Genomic DNA, 21,564 nt, shown 5'->3' with positions numbered 1-21,564 from the left:
ACGGCTGTTACGGAAGCCAGTGATCATTTTCAGAAGGTCTTTATTAACCCCCTGGAGCCGTATGGATTGCTTTTATGACGGATGGATGCACTTTTTCTGGACTTCAAAATCTCCGTTACCATTCACTCCCATTATAAAGCTTGGAAGAGCCAGGACATTTATTAATATAACTCTGATTGTATTCGTCTGAAAGAAGAAAGTCATTTACACCTAGGATGGCTTGAGGGTGAGTAAATTATGGGATAATTAAAATCTTTGGATGAACTATCCCTTTAAGTTCTGCTTTTCCAAGTAGGAAAAGTCAAGAGTCATTAATTCTCAGAGACGGGTGGACTTATTCCATATTTTTAATAATGACTGGAAAGATTTAATACCACACCACAACGGTTTCCATGTCAAGAAAAAGGGCGAAACAAAAATTTGTACAGCTGTAAGCATTTTCTCACATTTTTATTTTCCCCACAAAGCTGCAAGAAACTGGAATATCAACAAATGTCAACAAAAGTAATCTTCAGTACCACGTCAATGATGATCAACAATCCACAGAATCTCTACATCAGAGAATCAGCAAACACAAGTCCCAATATATAGATATAGATATAACAAAAATATAACCACTCACTTGAGAGTAAAGAATTATACACAAAAAGATGTTAGCACTTGAGATGGAGTCACAGAGTTGGTTTCGTCCTTCAGTCACGAACCTTAACGATTGTGTTTCACACAGTAGCACTAATAAAAAATCTCATGTACTCCAGCAAGCATCATGAAGTAGCAAAATGTAAACATCAATGTGAGTCTAATATAGGCAGCAACATTGACATTCAACCCAGAGCTCCTACAAATGTATCTGTCATGCTCATAAACTCACTTAATGAAGAGAAAACCGCTAACAGAAACTGAGAAAATGAAGAAATCGCCTTCCAGGGGTTTGATTCATCAATATTTCACAGGGTCTTTCAAGCTTCATGTTTTTGATCTCGCCGAATGAAATTTAAGCCTTTCCTGATAAACCGCAGCTGCTTCCTAATGTACCGCAATAAATCAGAATAATCTCTCCGGCTGCTTCTGTGTACCTGACGCAAAAACACTGAAGCTTATTACCAAAATGACACACGTGTGATATATCATCTGGAATATTACACACAGGTTTATGATTTAATACGACCCCTGATATGTTATTATTACAGTAGACAAAAACAAAGAGAAAGAATGAATTTACGCTGACCACAGTATTTTCTCACAGTAGTAAGATGACGGTTCAGCCAACCGAGTTTAACGAGATTTTAAAACCTTATTCTGTCGATCATCTTAAAAAAAATCGGCCAGCTAGCAAAATGTCGTCGTTGAAAAGACGTAAATCTTCAACGTATAATCACGACTTTTCAACGTTGAAAACAGGTCGATCTTCAACGTCTTGATGGAATGTGTAAAACTCTTAATAATGAACATGGTTTGGTAGTTTGTTTTTCTCCGTTATTTTAGCATGTATAACGCTCCAACGCTATCTCACGACCAATTCGTACAAATTCGTACGAATGATAAAAAGTTGGCTAATTCGTACTAATTCGTACGACCTCACTCGTACGAATTTGTACGATTTGTCTAAACCCACGTGATGGGTAGGTTTAGGGGCGGGGTCAGGGGTAGGTCATTCGTATGAATTCATACGAATTGGCCAATTCGTCAAATATGTACGATTTTGCACAAAACGTACTAATTCGTACGAGTCAGGTCGTATGAATTCGTACGAATAAGCCACCTCGTAGAATTTGTACGTTTTCCCGTTATCCTGTCTTAGATTATCAGTTGAAAACACGCAGTGAAACAGTCCGGCCGAAACTACTTAGTTGAAATCACGTCGTAAACCAGTCCAAGGCGGACCGACTTATTTTCAACCATATTTCAACGTTGAAAGACGGTAATTGTTTACTGGGCGTTAGAAAACAGCATCGCCCGCACAGCGTCCGTTGATACGTCAGCAGATCGCTCATCTAACAAACACTATCCTAATCAGTTTCAAACGACAAACAATGTGTTTGCTCACACTGATCTGCTGCACAACCATAGAAGATATTTTATTCCTAATATACAGTTATGCTTAGCAGCATTTTCGGACCAGTGAGATCCCAGATAGCACACTTACATCACGGAGACGTCTATTTGATGTGCGTGTTTACATCTGGAAGACGTATTTTTTAGTGTTTGCTCATCTGCAATACATCTATAGGACGTTTCCTGTCAGATGTCAAATAGACGTTTAGAAAATGTCTTTAAGATGTAATGATTTAAAATGTATGTTAAACTGACATCTTAAAGGTGCAGCTTAAACAGCAGATGCTTTCCAGATGAAGTGATCTTTAAAAGACATCTTGCAGACGTACATGTGCTATCTGGGATGTGGCAACACCGCAGAAAAACACTTACCGGATCTCGTGCCCGGTTCAGGAGACTGTTTACACTGGAAATAAGTGACTGTCATGGATTTAGCATCATATACTCATTATTATAATGTTAAAGTATTGCTACAACATATAGTTAGCTGGTCAGAACTTAATGATACATTATAACAAAAATGAATTCACAAAACAGCAAGTAATTCAAATGCACGATATTTTTAAATAAAATAAAATAATTTTATTTTTAGGAGAAAATAAAAACTGCTGGCGTAGGCCTGAATATGCAGATTATGGATGCTTGTTTCCACCACAAAAAAAAAAAAAACATTAGCAACTTTAATCACGAATTCTGATTTCATTTCTCGCAATTGAAATGAGAATTCTGAACTTCTGACTTTTTTTCTCAGAATTGCACTTTTTTTTGCGACCCATTGGTAGAAATGCCATCAGAATTGCGGGATGTTACCTATAGCAATAGCGAGAGAATGAAAGTCTTAAAGGGAACCTATTATGCCCCTTTTCACAAGATGTAATATAATTCTCTGGAGTCCCCAGATTGTGTCTGTGAAGATCATTTATAGCTTGTCACATCTGCCCGTTTGGGTGCGAGAAAAAACACGCCGTTTTGTGTGTGTCCCTTCCTTTAAATGTAAAAGAGTTGCTGCTCTGTTTATGATTTATGGGGATTGTAAAAAAAGGAGTGGGTGTATTTTTACCATTATAGGCTGCTTGTTTACACACTCTGTGGACACACATCACCTTATAAAAGTGAATTTTGCATATTTGGTCCCCTTTAAAAATACTTACTTTTTTTATTCCGTGGCGGAAACAAGCTTTCATGGTTTTTAGTGTAGACCGAAGCATTGATTTAAATGCGAGCGATCTCGTTTTGAAACACGTGTCTGGTACGTAGATGCGGCCTGAATCCCCGAAATATGACGTATTGAGACGGAGGAAGATTTCTCATTCACAGAAAGAAGTTTCAGGTTGATTAGAAAACTTCTAAAGCCGATGTGCTTTGTATATGCGTATGGTTTGTATTGCTTTGAGTCCCAAAGTCTGGTATACTTATAATATATATTTATAAAAAGAATACTCATCACCATAAAAACGATTCATATCATCATGTTACGAAAAACACACATTTCGCCACACCGTCTCCCTCCCCCTCCCCCCTTTGGCACTAAAAGCTCTATTAGGATAAATATTACTTGTAAATTTCTCTTTTTGTTTTTCATATAATTGCTAGACACTTGAGTAGCCTCACATTCATCTAAGCACGTTCTGTACACAAGGGAATGGTAAGAAAAGACATCTTTAGACTCGTAAAATCTTCTGTTATTTCGTCCTCGTGTAATCCGTGTAAAATGACTGCAATTGTTCAGCTTTAACAATAAGACACTGTCAAAACTTTTCTAGACTTGTTGCTGTCCGCATGCCCTTGATATTTACACAATCAATAGGAATGATCAATCAAAATGATTAGAATGGCTTCATGGTGAACACATAACTCATGTCATGTATGATTCAAAACTAGATAGATAGATAGATGCTCAGGAAAATAAGCTGTTTAAGATTACATAATAAAAGCCCTTCTGATAGAGAAAAGTATAATTTAAAGTCAACATGAAATGGAGTTTGCAGCTCATTATAGGCCTACTTTTGTAATGTGACATCATTTATACACTGTTCAGTTATTTTTCTTTGTGACTTACGTGCACAGATACATTTGTTTAAAAGAACACCAGAAATGTGTTTCGAGAAAGTAAACATTTTCATTTCATGTTGACTTTGACTGGACCAAAACGTTGTTGACTGAATGATCTGATTTGATACAGATCAATGATATGAAACACAGTGAACTGGTTTGTTAGGGGCGATATGATGTCACTTCACCCACTACCATCGTACAAAATTTAATTTGTGTCTGTGTAGTTCATGTTCAGAGTTTCATTCACTAGTTTGCCATTAACAAAAAAGTACATAAAAAAGTACCGTGGTATTCTTGGAAGTACCTTGGAGTACCATGGTATTACCATCTGATACCATCACTGTAACATGGTACCACAACGTTTTGGCAAGGTGTGTTACAGGATCTGGCTCCAGAGTTTGATCCCACAATTAAATCAACAAAAATAATAATATATATACATGTATATATAAAAAAAAGAAAATGCAGGTAAATATTATGAAAACATGTCCAGGTCACAGTTCACCCCAAAATTAAATACAATTAATATGATTGACTAAATTAATTAATTAATGTATTCTTTTTAATAAATAAACTGAATAAATACAAATAAATACATCTATTTGTTTATTAATGAAGGATCTAAGGATTCCCAATAACAATCTGTGTGTGTTTGTGTTACTTTATGAGAACAAACATTTAACACAACGTGTTGTTTTACTTAGTTTTTTCATGATTACATTTTATAATCATGTCATTTATGTAGTTGTCATTTGATTTATCATTTAATAATTTATTAATAATATTATTTGATTTATATAATTTATGTTTTAATATTTATTCATAATTTGATTATTATTATTAAATTATGTCTTTTTATATTTTATTTTACTTATTTCCTTTGATCTTGCGATGCTTGCAGGGATTCGGCGTCCGGGGTCAGATCTGATTTGTCTGATATTTCTGACGTGGAGATCCATTCAATCTAACAATGCATTAAATCTATTTATTTAAATTTGTACAAATAAATCTATATTTGTTTTTATAAATAAACCTAAATGAATAAATGGCTGCGGCTATTGCTTACTGGGACAATAAAGCCCTCCCTACACCTTCCACAAACCCTAACTGATAAACACTTTATTATTAAAACACACGTTAGACACTTTATTTCCACTTATTGAATATTTTCTACATTTCTATTGAAAATAAATGCCTTTCCGATCTGATATGAGATGGGAAAAGGGAGATTCGAACTCGGGTCGATTTGCGTCAAAACTTTCTGTTATGTGTCTTACCCCTTTACTATTGCTACAATTGACAATCCAGCATCTTCCGTAGTTTTGTCTGGCCCAATCAGACGTCAGTGGGCGGAGTTAGTGTAAATAGCCTCTGCCAACAAGGCGTGCAAATAGACACTCCATTAATAAATATATTTTAGCCAAAATAAATTAAGCCTGTTAATCATCAAGCCTAAAATCATTGCATTGTGACGTTATTTTCAAAAATGACCACCTATGATCCTATAATAGGTTTCATTTTCTATAAGCAGAATTTTGGGGTGATATATGTGACCCTGCACCACAAAACCAGTCACATGGGTACATTTTTTGGACATTGAGATTCTGAAAAGCTGAATAAATATGCTTTCCATTGTTGTATGGTTTGTTATGATAGGACAATATTTGGTCGATATACAACTATTTGAAAATCTGGAATCTGAGGGTGCAAAAAAAAATCGAAATATTGAGACAATTGCCTTTAAATTTGTCAATTTTTGTTCGCAATTGTGCTGCATTCACTCACAAAAATAAATGTTTTATATATTTACGGTAGGAAATTGACAAAATATCTTCATGGAACATGATCTTTACTTAATATCCTAATGATTTTTGGCATAAAAGAAAAATCGATAATTTTGACCCAGACAATGTATTGTTGACTATTGCCACAAATATACCCGTGCGACTTGTGACTGGTTTTGTGATCCAGAGTCACATATAATCTGGACAGCTTTCATTAGATTCACCCATATATGCTCTGTTCCTGAAAAAGGCAAATAGAAAAATAGGGAAAAAACTGGAAGAATTAAGAGAAAAGGGAGAGAAAAAGGGGAAGAGAAAATCATGGACAATGACTGATGTGTCTGAATATCTGTTTCTATCTGAACATCTGTCTGTTTGCTCTCTCACACCGTCCTGTGGTACATCAAACAAAGCACTTTGTTCAAAGATTGCGTTTGAATCTTGGAAAGCATCGGAGACGTCACCTCGGACTCTTTAATTATTACAGTGTACCAGCAGTCGGGTACGAGCGAAGCAACGTGTAATTAAACAGGCTTTTCCCTTTGCTGCCGTGTCTTTTTCCAGCCCTTAATAATCTCATTGTTTGATGATGAAAGGAACAAAAAAAGGCTTGTAATGTCCGTGTACGGGAACATCCCCGTGACGCAGGTGGATCTCCTTGTGTGTTCGTCCACCAACACCCTTTTTGGGGGGACACCAACATATCGTAGTCATAGAAACAGCACTAATTAGATGAAAGCCATGTTTGTTTAAGGCCACTACCAAAACAGACCAACGGAACGCCAAACTAGACGAACGACTGAGAAACTACTGCAGGTCTGATGTTGGAGATATTTCTCTGCAGGGGCGGCAGAGCCCGGTTTTGCATTGGTCCGAAGGTGAGAACATGTAAACACACACACTCAAGCCGTGTCCGTCTCCGGCAACATTATTCACGCCATTTAGCGCTCCGTTCTTCATTCTGTTGTCCGCCATGCTGGTCCTCATAATGAAGACGAACTCTGGCTGTAGTGTCGGAGCACCAGGCAATCGTATTTCGGGACAAGCGGAAGTGCGGACATTTCGGCATCCGAAGCGGGAGAACTTGGCGAGGCGCTTCCCGACCCGACGGAGTCCCTGAAGGGGGAGGGCGGAGTCAGCGCTAGCAGTTCCTCAAGCTCAAGCTGATTGGACGGCGACTCCATAACCGTGGACACGCCCACTTTAAGCTCCTGCCCACTGGTTGTTGGTGACGTTTTGAGCCGCGATGAACCGGAAAGATGGCAGGACGGTGAGGGTCGACCCACGTTAGGCTCCACCGGTGGGAGGGGCTGTATTTCGGCATAGGTCGTCATGGTGGACGGCATGGAAATCTCTCGGGACAGGCGGTAGGCCGGAGGGCAGCAGGGTTCCTGTGCGTGAGCGTGAGCAGAAGCGCTGGTGGATAAAACCGCGGTGCTTCCCGGAGGAGAATTGGTGAGCATCATGCTGTTGAGCTCGCTGATGTTAGCGGTGAAACGGTTCACCACGCAGCTAATCTGCTCCATTAGCGAGCCCTGCGACGCACTTCCGCCGCACGAAACGTTACCGCGATGCTGAGGCTGACACATGTACGTGGAGACGCTCATGACCTGGGAGTCATTGCTTTGCGCTAAAGAAATACTCGCTCTTTGGGTCACGGTGCTGATTGGCGAGGGTGTCTGGGGCCGGTAGGTGACGGGGTAGCGCTCCTCCGCTTCGGTGACCTCGTACAGCATCTTGTTGTTACTGTTGTCGGTGTTGATGTCGCTGCCTCCGCAGTAGCGTCCCTCAGACGTTTTGGAGAAAGGTTTGATCACGGCCGTTTGATTGTTTTCGCGCTTCTTGATGTGGAATGAGAGACGCTGCCACAGGTGGTTGCCTTTGGAACTGCACTCATTCTGGGCCCAAGTCACCGACTTCCCATTAGAGCTGAAACAACAATTAAAATAATATTTACTGTTAAAAATGGTTGCAAACAATTCTATCTATCTATCTATCTATCTATCTATCTATGCATGTAGTATATCTGAACACAGAGATTATGTGGTAAACTATCAGGTAGTGTTGTCTAAAGTACAGACTTCCAGTCTGCCAACTCAGTGCTGAAATTAAAAAATAATTGACGATACCAGCATTTCCCTCTAGCATTTTGAGCGCTGTTGAATGGATTCTTAAACATCTCTGATTGGCCATTGTGTTGACGCGCTCAACATATATGTCTCTGCTGAGTGCAATAAGCAGCGAAAAAGAACTCAATTTAGTCCTGAGAGGCGGCTTTACGGATGTGAGCACTTTGGGGTCCCACACCGAAATTCAAGCCCTGTAACAGCAACATTATTCATCCGGAGAGAAATAAACGAGTGATTGAAGGGAGGCGGGTTTGTGCGTAGCTCGCTGTCTGAGAGGTGAGATAGAGAAAGCACAGCTGCTATCATGTATCTATTCTGTGGAACATGAGTGTTGGAAATGTTTCAGATATTTCAGTATCGAAATGTATCGCTATTTTTGACAACACTACATTGCACTTAGTTTTATTATTTCAGATGCCTTTTTTAAAAGACTACAATTGAAAAATGTATATATTATATATAAAATTCAACCTTCCAAAGTGGCTAGTAGGAGTGACTGAGTTACACGCCACGGCTGAAATAGACCTGCATTTGGGGGGTGTTAATGTCAAGCCCTGCGTGTACATGTGGGGGCGGAGGCATCAAGATAGGGGTGTGGTCAGTTAGGGGCGTGTTTGTTTTGGCGATTTCAAATATCAACAGCGTTTACCAGAAATCTCTATCTGCACCTTTAAAACATTCGTACATTCATTTCTATAATCACAGGTTGTCTAAGGTAATCACTCTCTTTTTATGGATGTCAATAACTTAACAGCCCTATCATTACCGCACAAACAAGACGTGTACTGAGTGTCATTACAACAGCAGAGCAACTCAATTCATTTTCACAGAACCAATGCATAAAACCTGAAATTTTAACACTACTCTTTTCTTGCTACCCAGCAAGCAATAGCTGTCATTTCACCGTCTAGGTTAACTATAAACCCGATATAGTCCGGCTATGAGTAACCCACTTCTAGCCAAAATAACCTTGAATTTGGTTACATGTCGTTTTTGCCAAAATAACTTGTTATTGAGATCATGTAAGCAAAGTAAACAGTGATCACAAGGTGTTTGGTTTCATTTCTTCACTCATTTCATTTCTTTAAGGGTGTAACGATACCCTCATGTCACGATACAATATTATTGCGACACTCCAAGACATATGATAAAAGGTTAACAAAAAATGTACTGTTGATTAAAATGCTAAATTTGGTGTTACATTGTGGGTGTAACTGAATAGGCTTGGACTTGGTGCTGGAAGCACAGGACAATAGAGACACCAGAATATAAATATTCATGATTCTGAAGCTGAAAATACTGAATTATTTTAGATGAATAAACTTGCATTCTTCACTGACTAGATATATTTAAAATAATGTAGGCCACTTTTTACTAGTAACATAAGATATTTGGCATCACCAGGACCCACAAATATTCCCCCATTGCATTATTATACATTATATCCAACATTATATATAGTAGTTTAATGTAGCACTGACACTTTTTTTCTCACACAGTAATTTTTACTTTGGGTGAACTATATACAATAAATATTGTCACATATTGTTGCATTTTTGTATTGCGATATATTGTGACACGATATATTGTTACACCCCTACATTTATTTTGTTATCTAATTGATGACTAGTCTATTCTTGGGCTATGGTTTAGACGTCTACTGACAGCCCAAATCTCTCCTTGTTTTAGCCTAGACGTCTGGGCTGTGTTTGGACGGCTATTAGATGTCTTTTAAACGCAACACTGCTTGCTGGGTATGAACGCACCTCTTTTCTTTACGAAATGCAAATCTAGTATTTAATTGCTGCACGACTGAACACACACCTGAGCGTCTCTCCCGACGAGCCTCGTCTCTTCCATAGGTTGACCAGGCTGCTGGACCGGCTGGCCGCGGATGATGATTTCCCGTCTCCCACGTGCATCCGCACGACCGTCGACGTAGTGAACGCGCTGCGGACGTTCCTCTCCGGTTTAGCGAGGATAATGTAAACCTTCGGTGCAAACATGCAACACAGAGCCACGGTGGCGCTCAGACTGACGGAGAAGCACATGGTGATGGTCTTGTAGTTGGAGCCGAAGTAAATGGGTACGAAGGCCAGCCAGATGATGCAGGTGGTGTACATGGTGAAGGCGATGTACTTCGCTTCGTTAAAATTGGCCGGGACGTTGCGCGTCTTGAAGGCGTAGAAGGTGCAGCTCATGATGAGGAGGCCGTTGTAGCCCAATGGCGCCACCACACCCAAGTTAGTGGTATTGCAGATGAGGTTGACCTCGCGGATCGAGGGATAAGCGTAGACGACGTCGGGAGGCTCCATCAAGAAAAGCGCCACGATGATGCCCAACTGCAGGAGGATGAGAAGAAAGGCGATCACTAGCTGGGCGCACGCGCTCATGAAACGAGGTTTCTTGGTGCAGATTTTCTTTTTGCTGCCGGCCAGAATCCGAGCGATGCGATTGGTCTTGGTGACGAGGGCCGAGTAGCTCATGGCGGGCGATAGGCCGATGCCCAGCCGCTGCAAGTAGCAGTAGATCACGTGAGGTTTCGCGATGAGACAGAAGGTGCAGAGGTATCCCAGACAGATCCCCGCCAGGATGATGTAGCACAGCTCACGACTCGACGACTTCACCACGGGAGTGTCGCGATAGATGATGAAGATGGAGGTGACGAAGAACGTGGCCATCAGACCCAAGCAGGAGAAGACCACGGCTGCGATGGGCTCAGGGTCGCCCCACCTCAGGAACTCCACCGGGATCGGGTCACATCCTAAAACAAGTCGAGAGAAAGAGAATTAGTACGATTTTTTCCAAAAGATTGTGATTATTGGATACGAATTTTTAAAAATCATTATAAAATTACACTTGAAGGGATGGTTCACCCAAAACTTTAAATTCTGTTATCATTTACTCACCCTCAAATTGTTCCTAGAATAATCTTGAAGAATATGGGTAACTGGTCCTTAACTTTGAAAGTCAATGGGGTCCATCCAGTTTGGTTACTGACATTCTTCAAGATTGAAAATTATTTTGTGTTCAGCATAAGAAAGAAACTCGTATAGGTTTGGAAGAACTTGACAGAATTTTCATTTTTGGATGAACTGGAAAAGACGAGTTCAAAACATTTTCAAAAAATAAAAAATTTTTGGTTGATGAAATGTTTTAGAAAAAAAAAGAAGTAAATAATAAACATACTATAAAATTAAACATACAGTAACATATATTTATTATATAAATATTTACTTTAAAAACTGATCTACAGGGTGGGCCATTTATATGGATACACCGTAATAACATGGGAATGGTTGGTGATATTAAAGTCCTGTTTGTGGCACATTAGTATATGTGAGGGGGCAAACTCCTCAAGATGGGTGGTGATATATATACATATACTAATGTGCCACAAACAGGACTTTAATATCACCAACCATTCCCATGTTATTACGGTGTATCCATATAAATGGCCCACCCTGTATAAAATACTATACTACAAAATATCTGATCCTTTAATTTATATAATATAATATTACACTTGATTATTGATTTTTTTTTAATCTTTTTGTAGAAACTGCACTTAAAATGAGCAATTTCTAGTTAATGAAATATTTTAGAAAACAAATAATACTTTTAGTAGATAAATAGAATATTTATATTTATTATATAAATATTTACAATAAAAATGATATATTTGTATTTTCTAAAATAGAAGTATAATATCATAAATTATATTAGATAAAATATTATAAGCAAATATTTTTAAGATTTGTTAAAATAAATATGCCAAACCTTTAAGAATGGCACTTTTCCATTGCCAGACAACTGTATAGTATATATTGACTTGCTATAACTTACCCACAGTGCCCTAATATTATGGAGGAGGGTGTTGCACTGGCATACATTAATTAAAAAAAGTGTAAAAATGGACAGTACTTGGTTATATTTGCTATATGATTCATCTCATTCTATCTGATGGTATAAATAGATGGTATTAAAGTGTGTGGGCTGATCACAGCGAGACAGATTTGATAAGTTCAACTCAGACGATTTTGATGCTGTTAACCTTTTAGCTCAATGACTGTGTGTATTCGTTTTCTCCTGAAATTATTTATTGAAATGCATTTGCTTTCTATGGCACAAATGTCTCTCTTTCTTTTTTCCCCTTTCTATTATAGGCAATGTGAGAGAGATGCAAACACGCATTTGGCAAATAAGTCGTTTTGGTGGTGATTTGGGATCCCAAACGACACTCCATGAAATGTTAGATTTGTGTTTGAGTATCCGTGTGCGTCCGGGGCTCGAGCACTTTACAGAATTAGATTTGCTAAACTGAATAGAGGCGGATAAAGCGTGTTATTGAACCCTCAACAGGCACAAGCACGAGCAGTGAATTCATGAGAATTGGGCTCAGAATTGTCATCGATCTGATCTTTGCAGTGGGTTTATGTGTCTGTCGACTCACCGGTGAGGTCATGGGTGGGCCAAGATCCCAGTTCACACGCGCGACACGTGTACTCGTCGAAAACAAACTCGTTCTCCTTACAGGGAGTGCATGTCCAACAGCAGCTGACCTCTCCTTTACGGATCACCTGCAGATGAGAGAGAGAATCACGTGACATGCCATCATAATCTCATCAGGTGGTGAAGCAGCGATTCTCAGCTGGCGGGTCGTGACCCTGAAAGGTTGCAGTCCGGGGGGAAAAAACGATGCTTAATGCAAATAGTACAATTTAGGAGAGCAAAACTAATCAGATTTTACGTTTTGCCATTTTATGATCCACCGGATGATAATAGTAAGTCATTTTATGCTTTACAACTGTGATATGGAAAAAGGATAAGTTGTGTATAGAATATTTTTCATATATTAAATAAAATATGTATATTTAGATGAGATTATGATATATATATTAATAAAAAAAAAAAATTATGAATATTAATATATATATACATATACATATTTTAATTAATATATTAAATACAGAATTTAATAATATTATAATTATATTTTACAAAATTTAATATTTATGTAGTAAATATAAATATTATATTTACTTTTATAGTATGTTTATTTACTATAAAATATTTGCATATATTTTAAATGTATTGGATGATATTAATTAAAATATTAAATTAATATTCAGTCATTCAATCATTATTTTAATAAACATTTGAAAACTATTTATATATATATATATATGTTAACATTAAATATACATATTTTTATTAATATATTAAATACAGAATTTATAATATTATACTTATAATATTTTTATTATGTAGTAAATATAAATATAGTATGTTTATTTACTATTAAATATTTATTTCTAAAATATTTACATAAATTTTAAATGTATTGTATAATATTAATTAAAAGATTACATTAATATTTATTATTTGATTCTTTATTTTAAATTAATATTATTTAAAACATTGGGGGGGGGGGGGGGGGAATTAATAAATATTTATATAGTAAATATAATAAACGCCTTTTTTATTGACATAAAAAACAACAACAAAAGTCGTTCTCAACTTTTCTTTACTTCAGAACTCCAATTTTCAAGTGGTGACAATACAAAACCAAACATTTTTTATTTGTAAAAGTTGTAAACAAGGAAACTTTTTATTTGTAAAAGTTGTAAGTAAACAAAAGGTCCTTTTATATTATTATTATTATTATTAAGATTACGTTAATGTTGAAATTTGGGGGGTTCCAAATGTAAGGATCTCATTCTAAAAACAATGAGTAAAACTACACAAGGTTAATCAATTATGCCATATCCAGACATCAAATACAGGTTCACATGCAACTATAAATGTGGTTTGAGCCTTGATGTGTTTTATGCAGGGAATTATTAGATACAGAAAGCATGAAACCATCAAAATTCATTGAAGAAATCACTCAAATTATAAAGACCCAAGTCATGTGGTTTGGCCTATCCAGTAAAGTATAGCATTAACCTCTCAATTTCTATGTTTGATTTTCAATTTAATTTAGTTTTTTTGCTGACTCACAACTTGATTTTCAAATGTAAAACCAGTTGAGTTTTACTTCTCACTCCAATACATGCCCACATGCATCATGCAATTGACAAATACATGATTATTGAGAATGAAACATTGCGAGTGTGACTGTTTCCTGACCTTGATTTGACCTTTATCGCAGGGTTCACTGCACACCGATTTGATGATGTCCTCTTTGTTGGGCCAGATCTCGTCGTCATTGATCTGCAGTCCACTGATGTCCCAGCTGCCCACGTTTGTGTAGTCGAAGTAATCTTTCCCCATCTTCTTGAAGTTCATGATCACGTAACTATGAGCCGTCAAACACAAAAAGCGCTATTGATTTAGTGGAACGGAATGAAGATGAAGGGTGAATTCATCAAAATGACTGATGCATTGATCCACTCATTGACTAACTGTCGGCTTGATGGATTGATTATCTTATTAATTGGTGGATTGGCTGATTGGTTTGGTCGTGGATGAATGAACGGAAGCTCATACCTCCCTGGCGAATCTCCGTTCTCGTCAAAGTAAATGTTTTCCCCGGTCACTCCGGTGAAGTTGGTCTTCATGAGGAACTCGAGGAGCTTGGCGCCGTCGATGGGCCTCATGGCATCACACAGTCCCACCACACCGGGACACAGAGATTTCTGCATGTTATGAAGGCCGTGGGCCATGCTGTAGATGGCGTTGATCACGAAACCCATCTTGGTGTCCTGAGCGTATTGCTGCCGCAGAGAATCGCGCTCTGAGAGAGGAAGAGATTGGGGTTAATGACAGATAACTCGTCCTTTCCTGCTCGAACCCTGTAGGCCGGTCAAATGATGAACTGTGCTAATTTGCTTATGTTCTGTGAAACTGATTTCATGCAGTGGAGAGACCCATATTTCCATCTCAGAGGGTGTCTTTAACGGGCTCAGAGATGTACAGCTCAAGCGTTTTCGATTGAATGCTAATGCATTGCATGCTGTCTAAGGCTACGTTCACACTGCGAGTCTTTGTTCTTGGTTGTTTTTTTGTACAGCTGTTCACATTGTTGTTTTAAATGTGGCCAATATCAGATTCCAGTGTGAACAGATAATGGTCCTGAACTGGCGCGTATGCGCATAAGTCACGCAGCATAATATTATACCCCAAATTATCCATAATATAGGTGAGTATACAGTGCTTTAGTCTTGTTTCGGGACTCTTGCTACAAATCGAACCACAAAACACACTTCACCTTGTTTACACCGGTATTTCGTGATTTGAGAGGCAAGGCAAGTTTAGTTATATAGCACGTTTCATACACAATGGTAATTCAACGTGCTCTAAATTAAAACAAATAGTCACACCAAATGCATAAGAAATAAAAATAGCAATAAAAAGCTAAACATTTATTAAAAGTTTAATATTTAAAATTTAAAGAGGAGACGATGTAAAAAGCAGTTGGACTACTCGAAGAAAAAGACTAGGAATAAACAAGGCCTAAAGCCTTAAGTGTACTTCAGTTTTCAGTGTCGAGCGATAGTGGATTTTACCGATAACTATAACCAGTTGGGCCCACGCTGGCCGATAACGATTAATCAACCGATAGTTTTTAAAATGGATACTGAATGAAAATAAACATAACATAAAATAGTGCTGAACTTTATTACAAAAGTTGATAGACAGCACTGCCCCATGAAAATGTACCGTACTTTGTTCTAGCAATCGGTTATCGGTGCCGATTAATCAGCAAAACCGATTAATCAACCGATAGTTTTTAAAATAGATACTGAATGAAAATAAACATAACATAAAATAGTGCTGACCTTTATTGCAAAAGTTTAAAAACATCACTGAACCATAAAAATGTACCGTACTTTGTTCTAGCAATCGGTTATCGTGTCGATTAATCAGCAAAACCGATTAATCAACTGATAGTTTTTAAAAATAAGGGGCGTTTCCAGTACAGATTTGCACAAAACGTTTGCGATTTTTTTCTAAATGTTGACAAAAAACTATTGCGAAATGGCGGCGTTTCCATTAACCGATGTTATGCGACTAAACCTTCATTTTTTCCTCTCACGATAAGTAAAATCATTCCAAAAACCATGGCAACGGATATTGTTAGGTTAATGTACTATATCTCAGCCACTGCACTAGCCATTATTATTCATAGAAGGAGATGTATGTGTGTTTTCCAAGCATTAAAGGGATAGTTCGCCCAAAAATGATATTTAACCCATGATTTACTCACCCTCAAGCCGTTCGAGATGCATATGTCAATCTTGCTATATGCGAGATGCATATGTCAACACATTTTCAGTTATTTTAGAAAATGTCTTAGTGGTTATAGTGTGAAGCTATGGGGTCCACCTCCTTCCCAAAATGTGCATGCACCCTTCACAAAAGTAATCCATCCGGCTCCAGGGGGATAAACGAAGGCCTTCTGAGGGTAATCCGTGCGGTTTTGTCGTAAAAATATACATATTTAAAACTTTATAAACGAAAATTCCGGTAGCGGTCGACGCGCGTTCACGGAGATGGATGCTGGCGTATGACGTAGGACGTAGGAAGCGTCGTGACGTAGAACGAACGTAGAGTTTTGTTTTGCTCTGCTCTCTGGCTGCGCTGTCACGTTCGTTCTACGTCACGACGCTTCCTACGCTACGTCCTACGTCATACGCCAGCATCCATCTCCGTGAACGCGCGTCGACCGTTGCCGGAAGCCAGTTATTTTCGTTTATAAAGTTTTAAATATGTATATTTTTACGACAAAACCGCACGGATTACCCTCAGAAGGCCTTCGTTTATCCCCCTGGAGCCGGATGGATTACTTTTGTGAAGGATGCATGCACATTTTGGGACTTGAAGGAGGTGGACCACATTGCTTCACACTATAACCACTGAAAGATTTAAGACATTTTCTAAAAATAACTGAAAATGTGTTTGACATATATAAAAAAGATTGACATATACATCTCGAACGGCTTGAGGGGGAGTAAATCATGGGTTAAATATCATTTTTGGGCGAACTATCCCTTTAATGGTAAGGAACGACCCTTATTATACGTGTTTCTGGGTGTTTCTCCCTCATATCTGCTTCGAGGTCTTGATTGTGGCATTTATTTGAGGTTTAGAATCCATTATTCCTGTAATTATTTTGTATTATATGAATTTAATGAAGAACTCTGTCTCGTATTCTGTCCAAACACACCGCGTCATCTACGTCAGCTGACTGTAAATGCGCAAAAACGGTTTCCATTGCAGTTTTGCGAAATATTTCTTTTTCGAATTGCCTGAAAAGCCACCTCATGCGAGCGTAAAAACTTTTTTGCGATAAATGGGAGGTTTCGCGAAATTAACGTGTTTCCATTGGGCGTATTTTCAATGCGCAATTTCAGTTGGCGCAATTTGAAGGGTATTGGAAACGCGGCTATAGATACTGAATGAAAATAAACATAACATATGGTGCTGAACTTTATTACAAAAGTGGAAATTACATCACTGACCCATGAAAATATACTGTACTTTGTTCCAGCAATCGGTTATCGGTGCCGATTAATCAGCAAAACCGATTAATCGGTCGACCTTTAGCGCATACTGTATATATCCAGCATGATTTTTCTACTATTTACGCTCAGTTTTTGCATGCATTTTGCATTTTATTGCATTAACAATGCCTGTTGTTTCAAAATTAAAGAAACTGAAAAAACAGCTTTCACTACTACTACTTTTACTACTATCAACATCAAACCTGCTTTGTTCCATACAACAAAAATGCATGTTCAATGGCTGTTAAATTAATTGACAAGAGTACAAAGACATTTTTATCTTGTCACACCGAATAAAGATGAAACTTTCCAGCATGTGTGTCGACTGTCTGCTATCAAATGAAGTATAGTGTACTGTGAAAGGCTAAACGCGCTTGTCGAAACTGAAGCATACTTTGGGCTTTAGTCTGTTTGTGATTGTGTATTGTAGCTGAAAGTCTTGTTTTCATGCCAAATTTAATTTCATTCAAAACTGTTTGATCCCCTCAGCACGCTCTGATTGAAAAACGAGGCTTTGAACTGACATTAAAAACATAATTTCTCTCCTAACTGTTGCTCCTGTTGGTTTACATGCAAGCAGTTTTGATTCAGGTTTCAAAGGGAAGTTGTGGTTGTTCTTTTCTTCTTTTTTTCTTAAATAGGACCAAGTTTTTCAAGTTTCTTTGAACTCAAGCAGGAGCCCGGATAAAGACAGCGAGACTAATGGAAGATGTGATATCTGAAGAGGAAGTCTGGATGAAAGGACACAATCATTCATTCCTGTCTGTTCTTAGACTATTGTTACTCGTAAAGGTTACGGCTTTACTCAGTCCCATCTAGACGTCTAGACGTCATCGTGGGAGCACATGAGGACACACACACACACGTAGCTGTTTTAATATTGGAGTCACTTGCCATCATTTGTAAACAAACAAGTATTCATTACTTCAATGAGTTCATTGTTTCTGCCTTAAAATATTACATTGTTTAAATGAATACATTTTTAGCTATACAGATAAATGTAAATTGAGTTGAGTTGAGTTGAGTTGAGTTGAATGGACTTACTGCCGCAGGTTCTGTTGTATTTGTTGTTGTCCTGCGGGTGTCCTTTCAGCCGGCAGTGGAACCGGTGCTGCCAGAACTCGGGGAACCAGGGATTTCGTGGGTTATTGTCAGGACGTAGTTTCAGGTAGTAATCGTCAAACCACTTGACGTCTGCGGACTGCAGTTTAATCGTGATCCCGCCGGCGGCCTCGCGCACGTACCCGTCAGTGACATCATAGCGGTCCGCCCACCCGTCACTGAGGAGAGAGAACAACAACATCAGTGTGAGGATCACATGAATCTTCTGCTGTCAGTCATCATGAGTGTGTGTGTATGTGTGTGTGAGAGAGAGTGTGTGAGTGTGTATGTGTGTGTGTGTGTGTGTGTGTGTGTGTGTGTGAGAGAGAGAGTGTGTGAGTGTGTATGTGTGTGTGAGTTTCTTAGCGTGTACATGTGTGTGTGTGTGTGTGTGACTGTGTGTGTATGTGTGCTTCTGTGAGTCTGTGTATGCGTGTTTGAGTGTGTATGTGTGTGAGAGTTTGTTAGTGTGTATGTGTGAGTGTGCATGTGTATGTGTGTGTGTGTGAGTGTCTGTGTGTGAGTATGTCTGTGTGTGTGTGTGCATCTGTGAGTGTCTGTGTGTGTGCGTCTGTTTGTGTAAGTTGACTTGTGTAAGTCTGTTTGTGCGCCACGGGTGTGTTTGTGCGTCTGTGTGTGTGTCCGTCTGTGTGTGTGTGTATGCGTATAAGTGTGTGTGCAGGGTGTGTGCACGCCACGGGTGTGTGTGTGCGTCTGTGTGTGTCCGTCTGTGAGAGTGTGTGTGCGTCTGTGTGTGTCCGTCTGTGAGTGTGTGTGTGTGCGCGCGTGTGTGTTTTGGCAGCGTCATGTTGAAACATTCAGTTCAGCTACGTGAAACCTTCCTGAAACGTACACTGACTGATACATTTGAGCAAATTAAATAGTTTCGATACAAAGTAGATACAAATTGCCAATTAAATGAACACCCGCACACAAATGACTCATTATTTTTCTCTGTCTGTGCTGCCAGTTTCCCCAGTAACCATGACAACTAGAGGCATATTTTTAAAAGACTGATAATTGTTGATGTGGAAATCTCACATGCATCTGTATGTAAGTGTAAATGTGTGTGAGACACAGAAGCAGACAGTCAGATCATACGGCACTGATCATTGATCCAGGACATCGATGCACTAAAACCACACATTACGATTGAATAGAGGTGATTTATGAGTTCATATGTTTATATATAATGTCAAAGGGTTATATATAAACACATTGATTCACACATAAAAAAAAAAAAAAAGTTTGTGCATGTATGATTTTGCAGCCAAATCCTAATGAGCATCAGAACTGAAATGTGACCTAGTGGTCTTTATAGGCAGCATCTCAAGCACTAAACGAACAGCGCTCCTCATATGAAGTGCACGTATGAAGCCTTAAAATGCTGTCTGAGTAGGTTTTGTAACTGAGCTTGTGTGTGATTGTGTGGATGTGTGTGTTTGTCAAGTATATATTTGTATAGCGCTTTTCACCATACAGATTGTATCAAAGCAGCTTCACAGTATTAAATTAAAATAATACAACAAGGTTTGTTTCTAGTGGAAGTTTCTAGTGTTTGTTAATGCGATTACACCCCTGCCGACAGGTCAGCTGCAGAAATCAACCCTGGGTTAAACTTAATACAAAACACAGACATAAAATCACACACACCCTTCACCCGGGACAGATAAGGACAGTCACCTTAATAATGAAACTAATGCAAATGAGCTCTCTCTCACACACACACTCACACACACACACACACACACACACACAGTGCAGATGGCATCATTGTGGGCAAACTCATTTGACACCCTGTGTTGTTGCGTGGTGGGACTGATGACCTCACTGCTGGCTGCGACACGATTGGCCGAGACTGTAGCCATGGCGACAGCATTGGAGTGGGTGCTTATGGGGGATTCCGAGGAACTCTACTGAAAATGATACATTGTTTGTGTTGTAGGCTTGGATGCTCTCCGTTTTATTACAGTACCATCTTTATATTAGGTGTTTCTCTTTAAGAGGCCATATTATACCCTTTTGCAAAGTCTTGATTTTGTGTTCATGCTTGAATGTTCATAAAACACATTATTTTTTCCCATATTCTCCATAGTTGCAGCTCCTCTCTTCCCAGTCTGTCAGTAACGCTTTGTTTAGTTCTTGTCTCTATGAAGCCCATTCTTCTGAAAAGCACACTGTGCTCTGATTGGTCGGCTGGATCAGTGTGTTGTGATTGGTCAAGCGCTTCGAGCGTGTTTGGGAAATGTCCCGCCCCTTATCATAACCTCGAGTTTCAACACACTACTAACTCAATCAGGCCCCGCCCCTTTATTCTGCGTATGAATTATTTAAATGAGGAATATTGTGACGTGTTCGTTCCCAGAAGAAACTCAAGACTACAATGGAGGCGTTTCAGGGAGTTCAGAAACACTGACACTGATATAAAGAATAAGGCACAAAAAGTCACAATAAGTTATGCCAACATGGCTGGGAGCGTCAGACCAACTGCAACAATGAGGAATTAAAGACATATTAAGATGATTTCAGACAAAATGGCTGAAAAATTATAAAATACAATCACTAGTAATATGATTTAGTGGTTTGTCACTTTTGACCAATAGGTGGCGCTGTGAACAAACTGATGTGTTGTGATCAGAGTGAGGTGACAATGACACATGCAAAGTTTGGTGTCAATATGACAAAGTATTGCAGAGATCGTTTTGGCTTCATTTCATCGAATTCATTGATGCGGTTTACAAAAACAGATTTGTCTATCAACACAAAATCCATAACTTTTTGCTGGCATAGTCTGAAGATGATCTGACTCGAATTTGGTGAAAATCTGACAAATGGTCTAGGAGGAGTTTGAAAAAGTAGTTTTTGAAAGAAAATCAACATGGCGGACAGGAAGTTTGGCCGAATATGACAAAATTGGTGTCTTTGTTCTTG

At 38.6% G+C, this 21,564-nt stretch overlaps 1 protein-coding gene across 2 annotated transcripts in view; it reads right to left on the bottom strand.

Moving 5' to 3' along the window:
- Nucleotides 1–344: 344 nt before the first annotated feature.
- grm5b (glutamate receptor, metabotropic 5b) overlaps nt 345–21,564 on the bottom strand; it is a 67,017-nt gene continuing 45,797 nt past the window's right edge. Inside the window, exons 3-8 of one of the 2 annotated variants that reach the window (XM_084418587.1) lie at nt 18,577–18,812; nt 14,516–14,762; nt 14,156–14,324; nt 12,477–12,603; nt 9,834–10,787; nt 345–7,875 (exon numbers count right to left, since the gene is read on the bottom strand). In XM_084418587.1, the coding sequence (XP_084274713.1) occupies nt 6,878–7,875; nt 9,834–10,787; nt 12,477–12,603; nt 14,156–14,324; nt 14,516–14,762; nt 18,577–18,812 (2,731 nt within the window). In that variant the 3' untranslated portion in view covers nt 345–6,877. The remainder of the gene's footprint in view (nt 7,876–9,833; nt 10,788–12,476; nt 12,604–14,155; nt 14,325–14,515; nt 14,763–18,576; nt 18,813–21,564) is intronic. The other variant, XM_084418588.1, reaches the window with a different exon arrangement.

This window comes from Rutilus rutilus (genome assembly GCF_951802725.1).
Source record: "Rutilus rutilus genome assembly, chromosome: 9".
Taxonomy (NCBI): Eukaryota; Metazoa; Chordata; class Actinopteri; order Cypriniformes; family Leuciscidae; genus Rutilus; species Rutilus rutilus.
The sequence above is the reverse complement of the archived record's forward strand: the minus strand, read 5'-3'. Positions and strand labels throughout refer to the sequence as shown.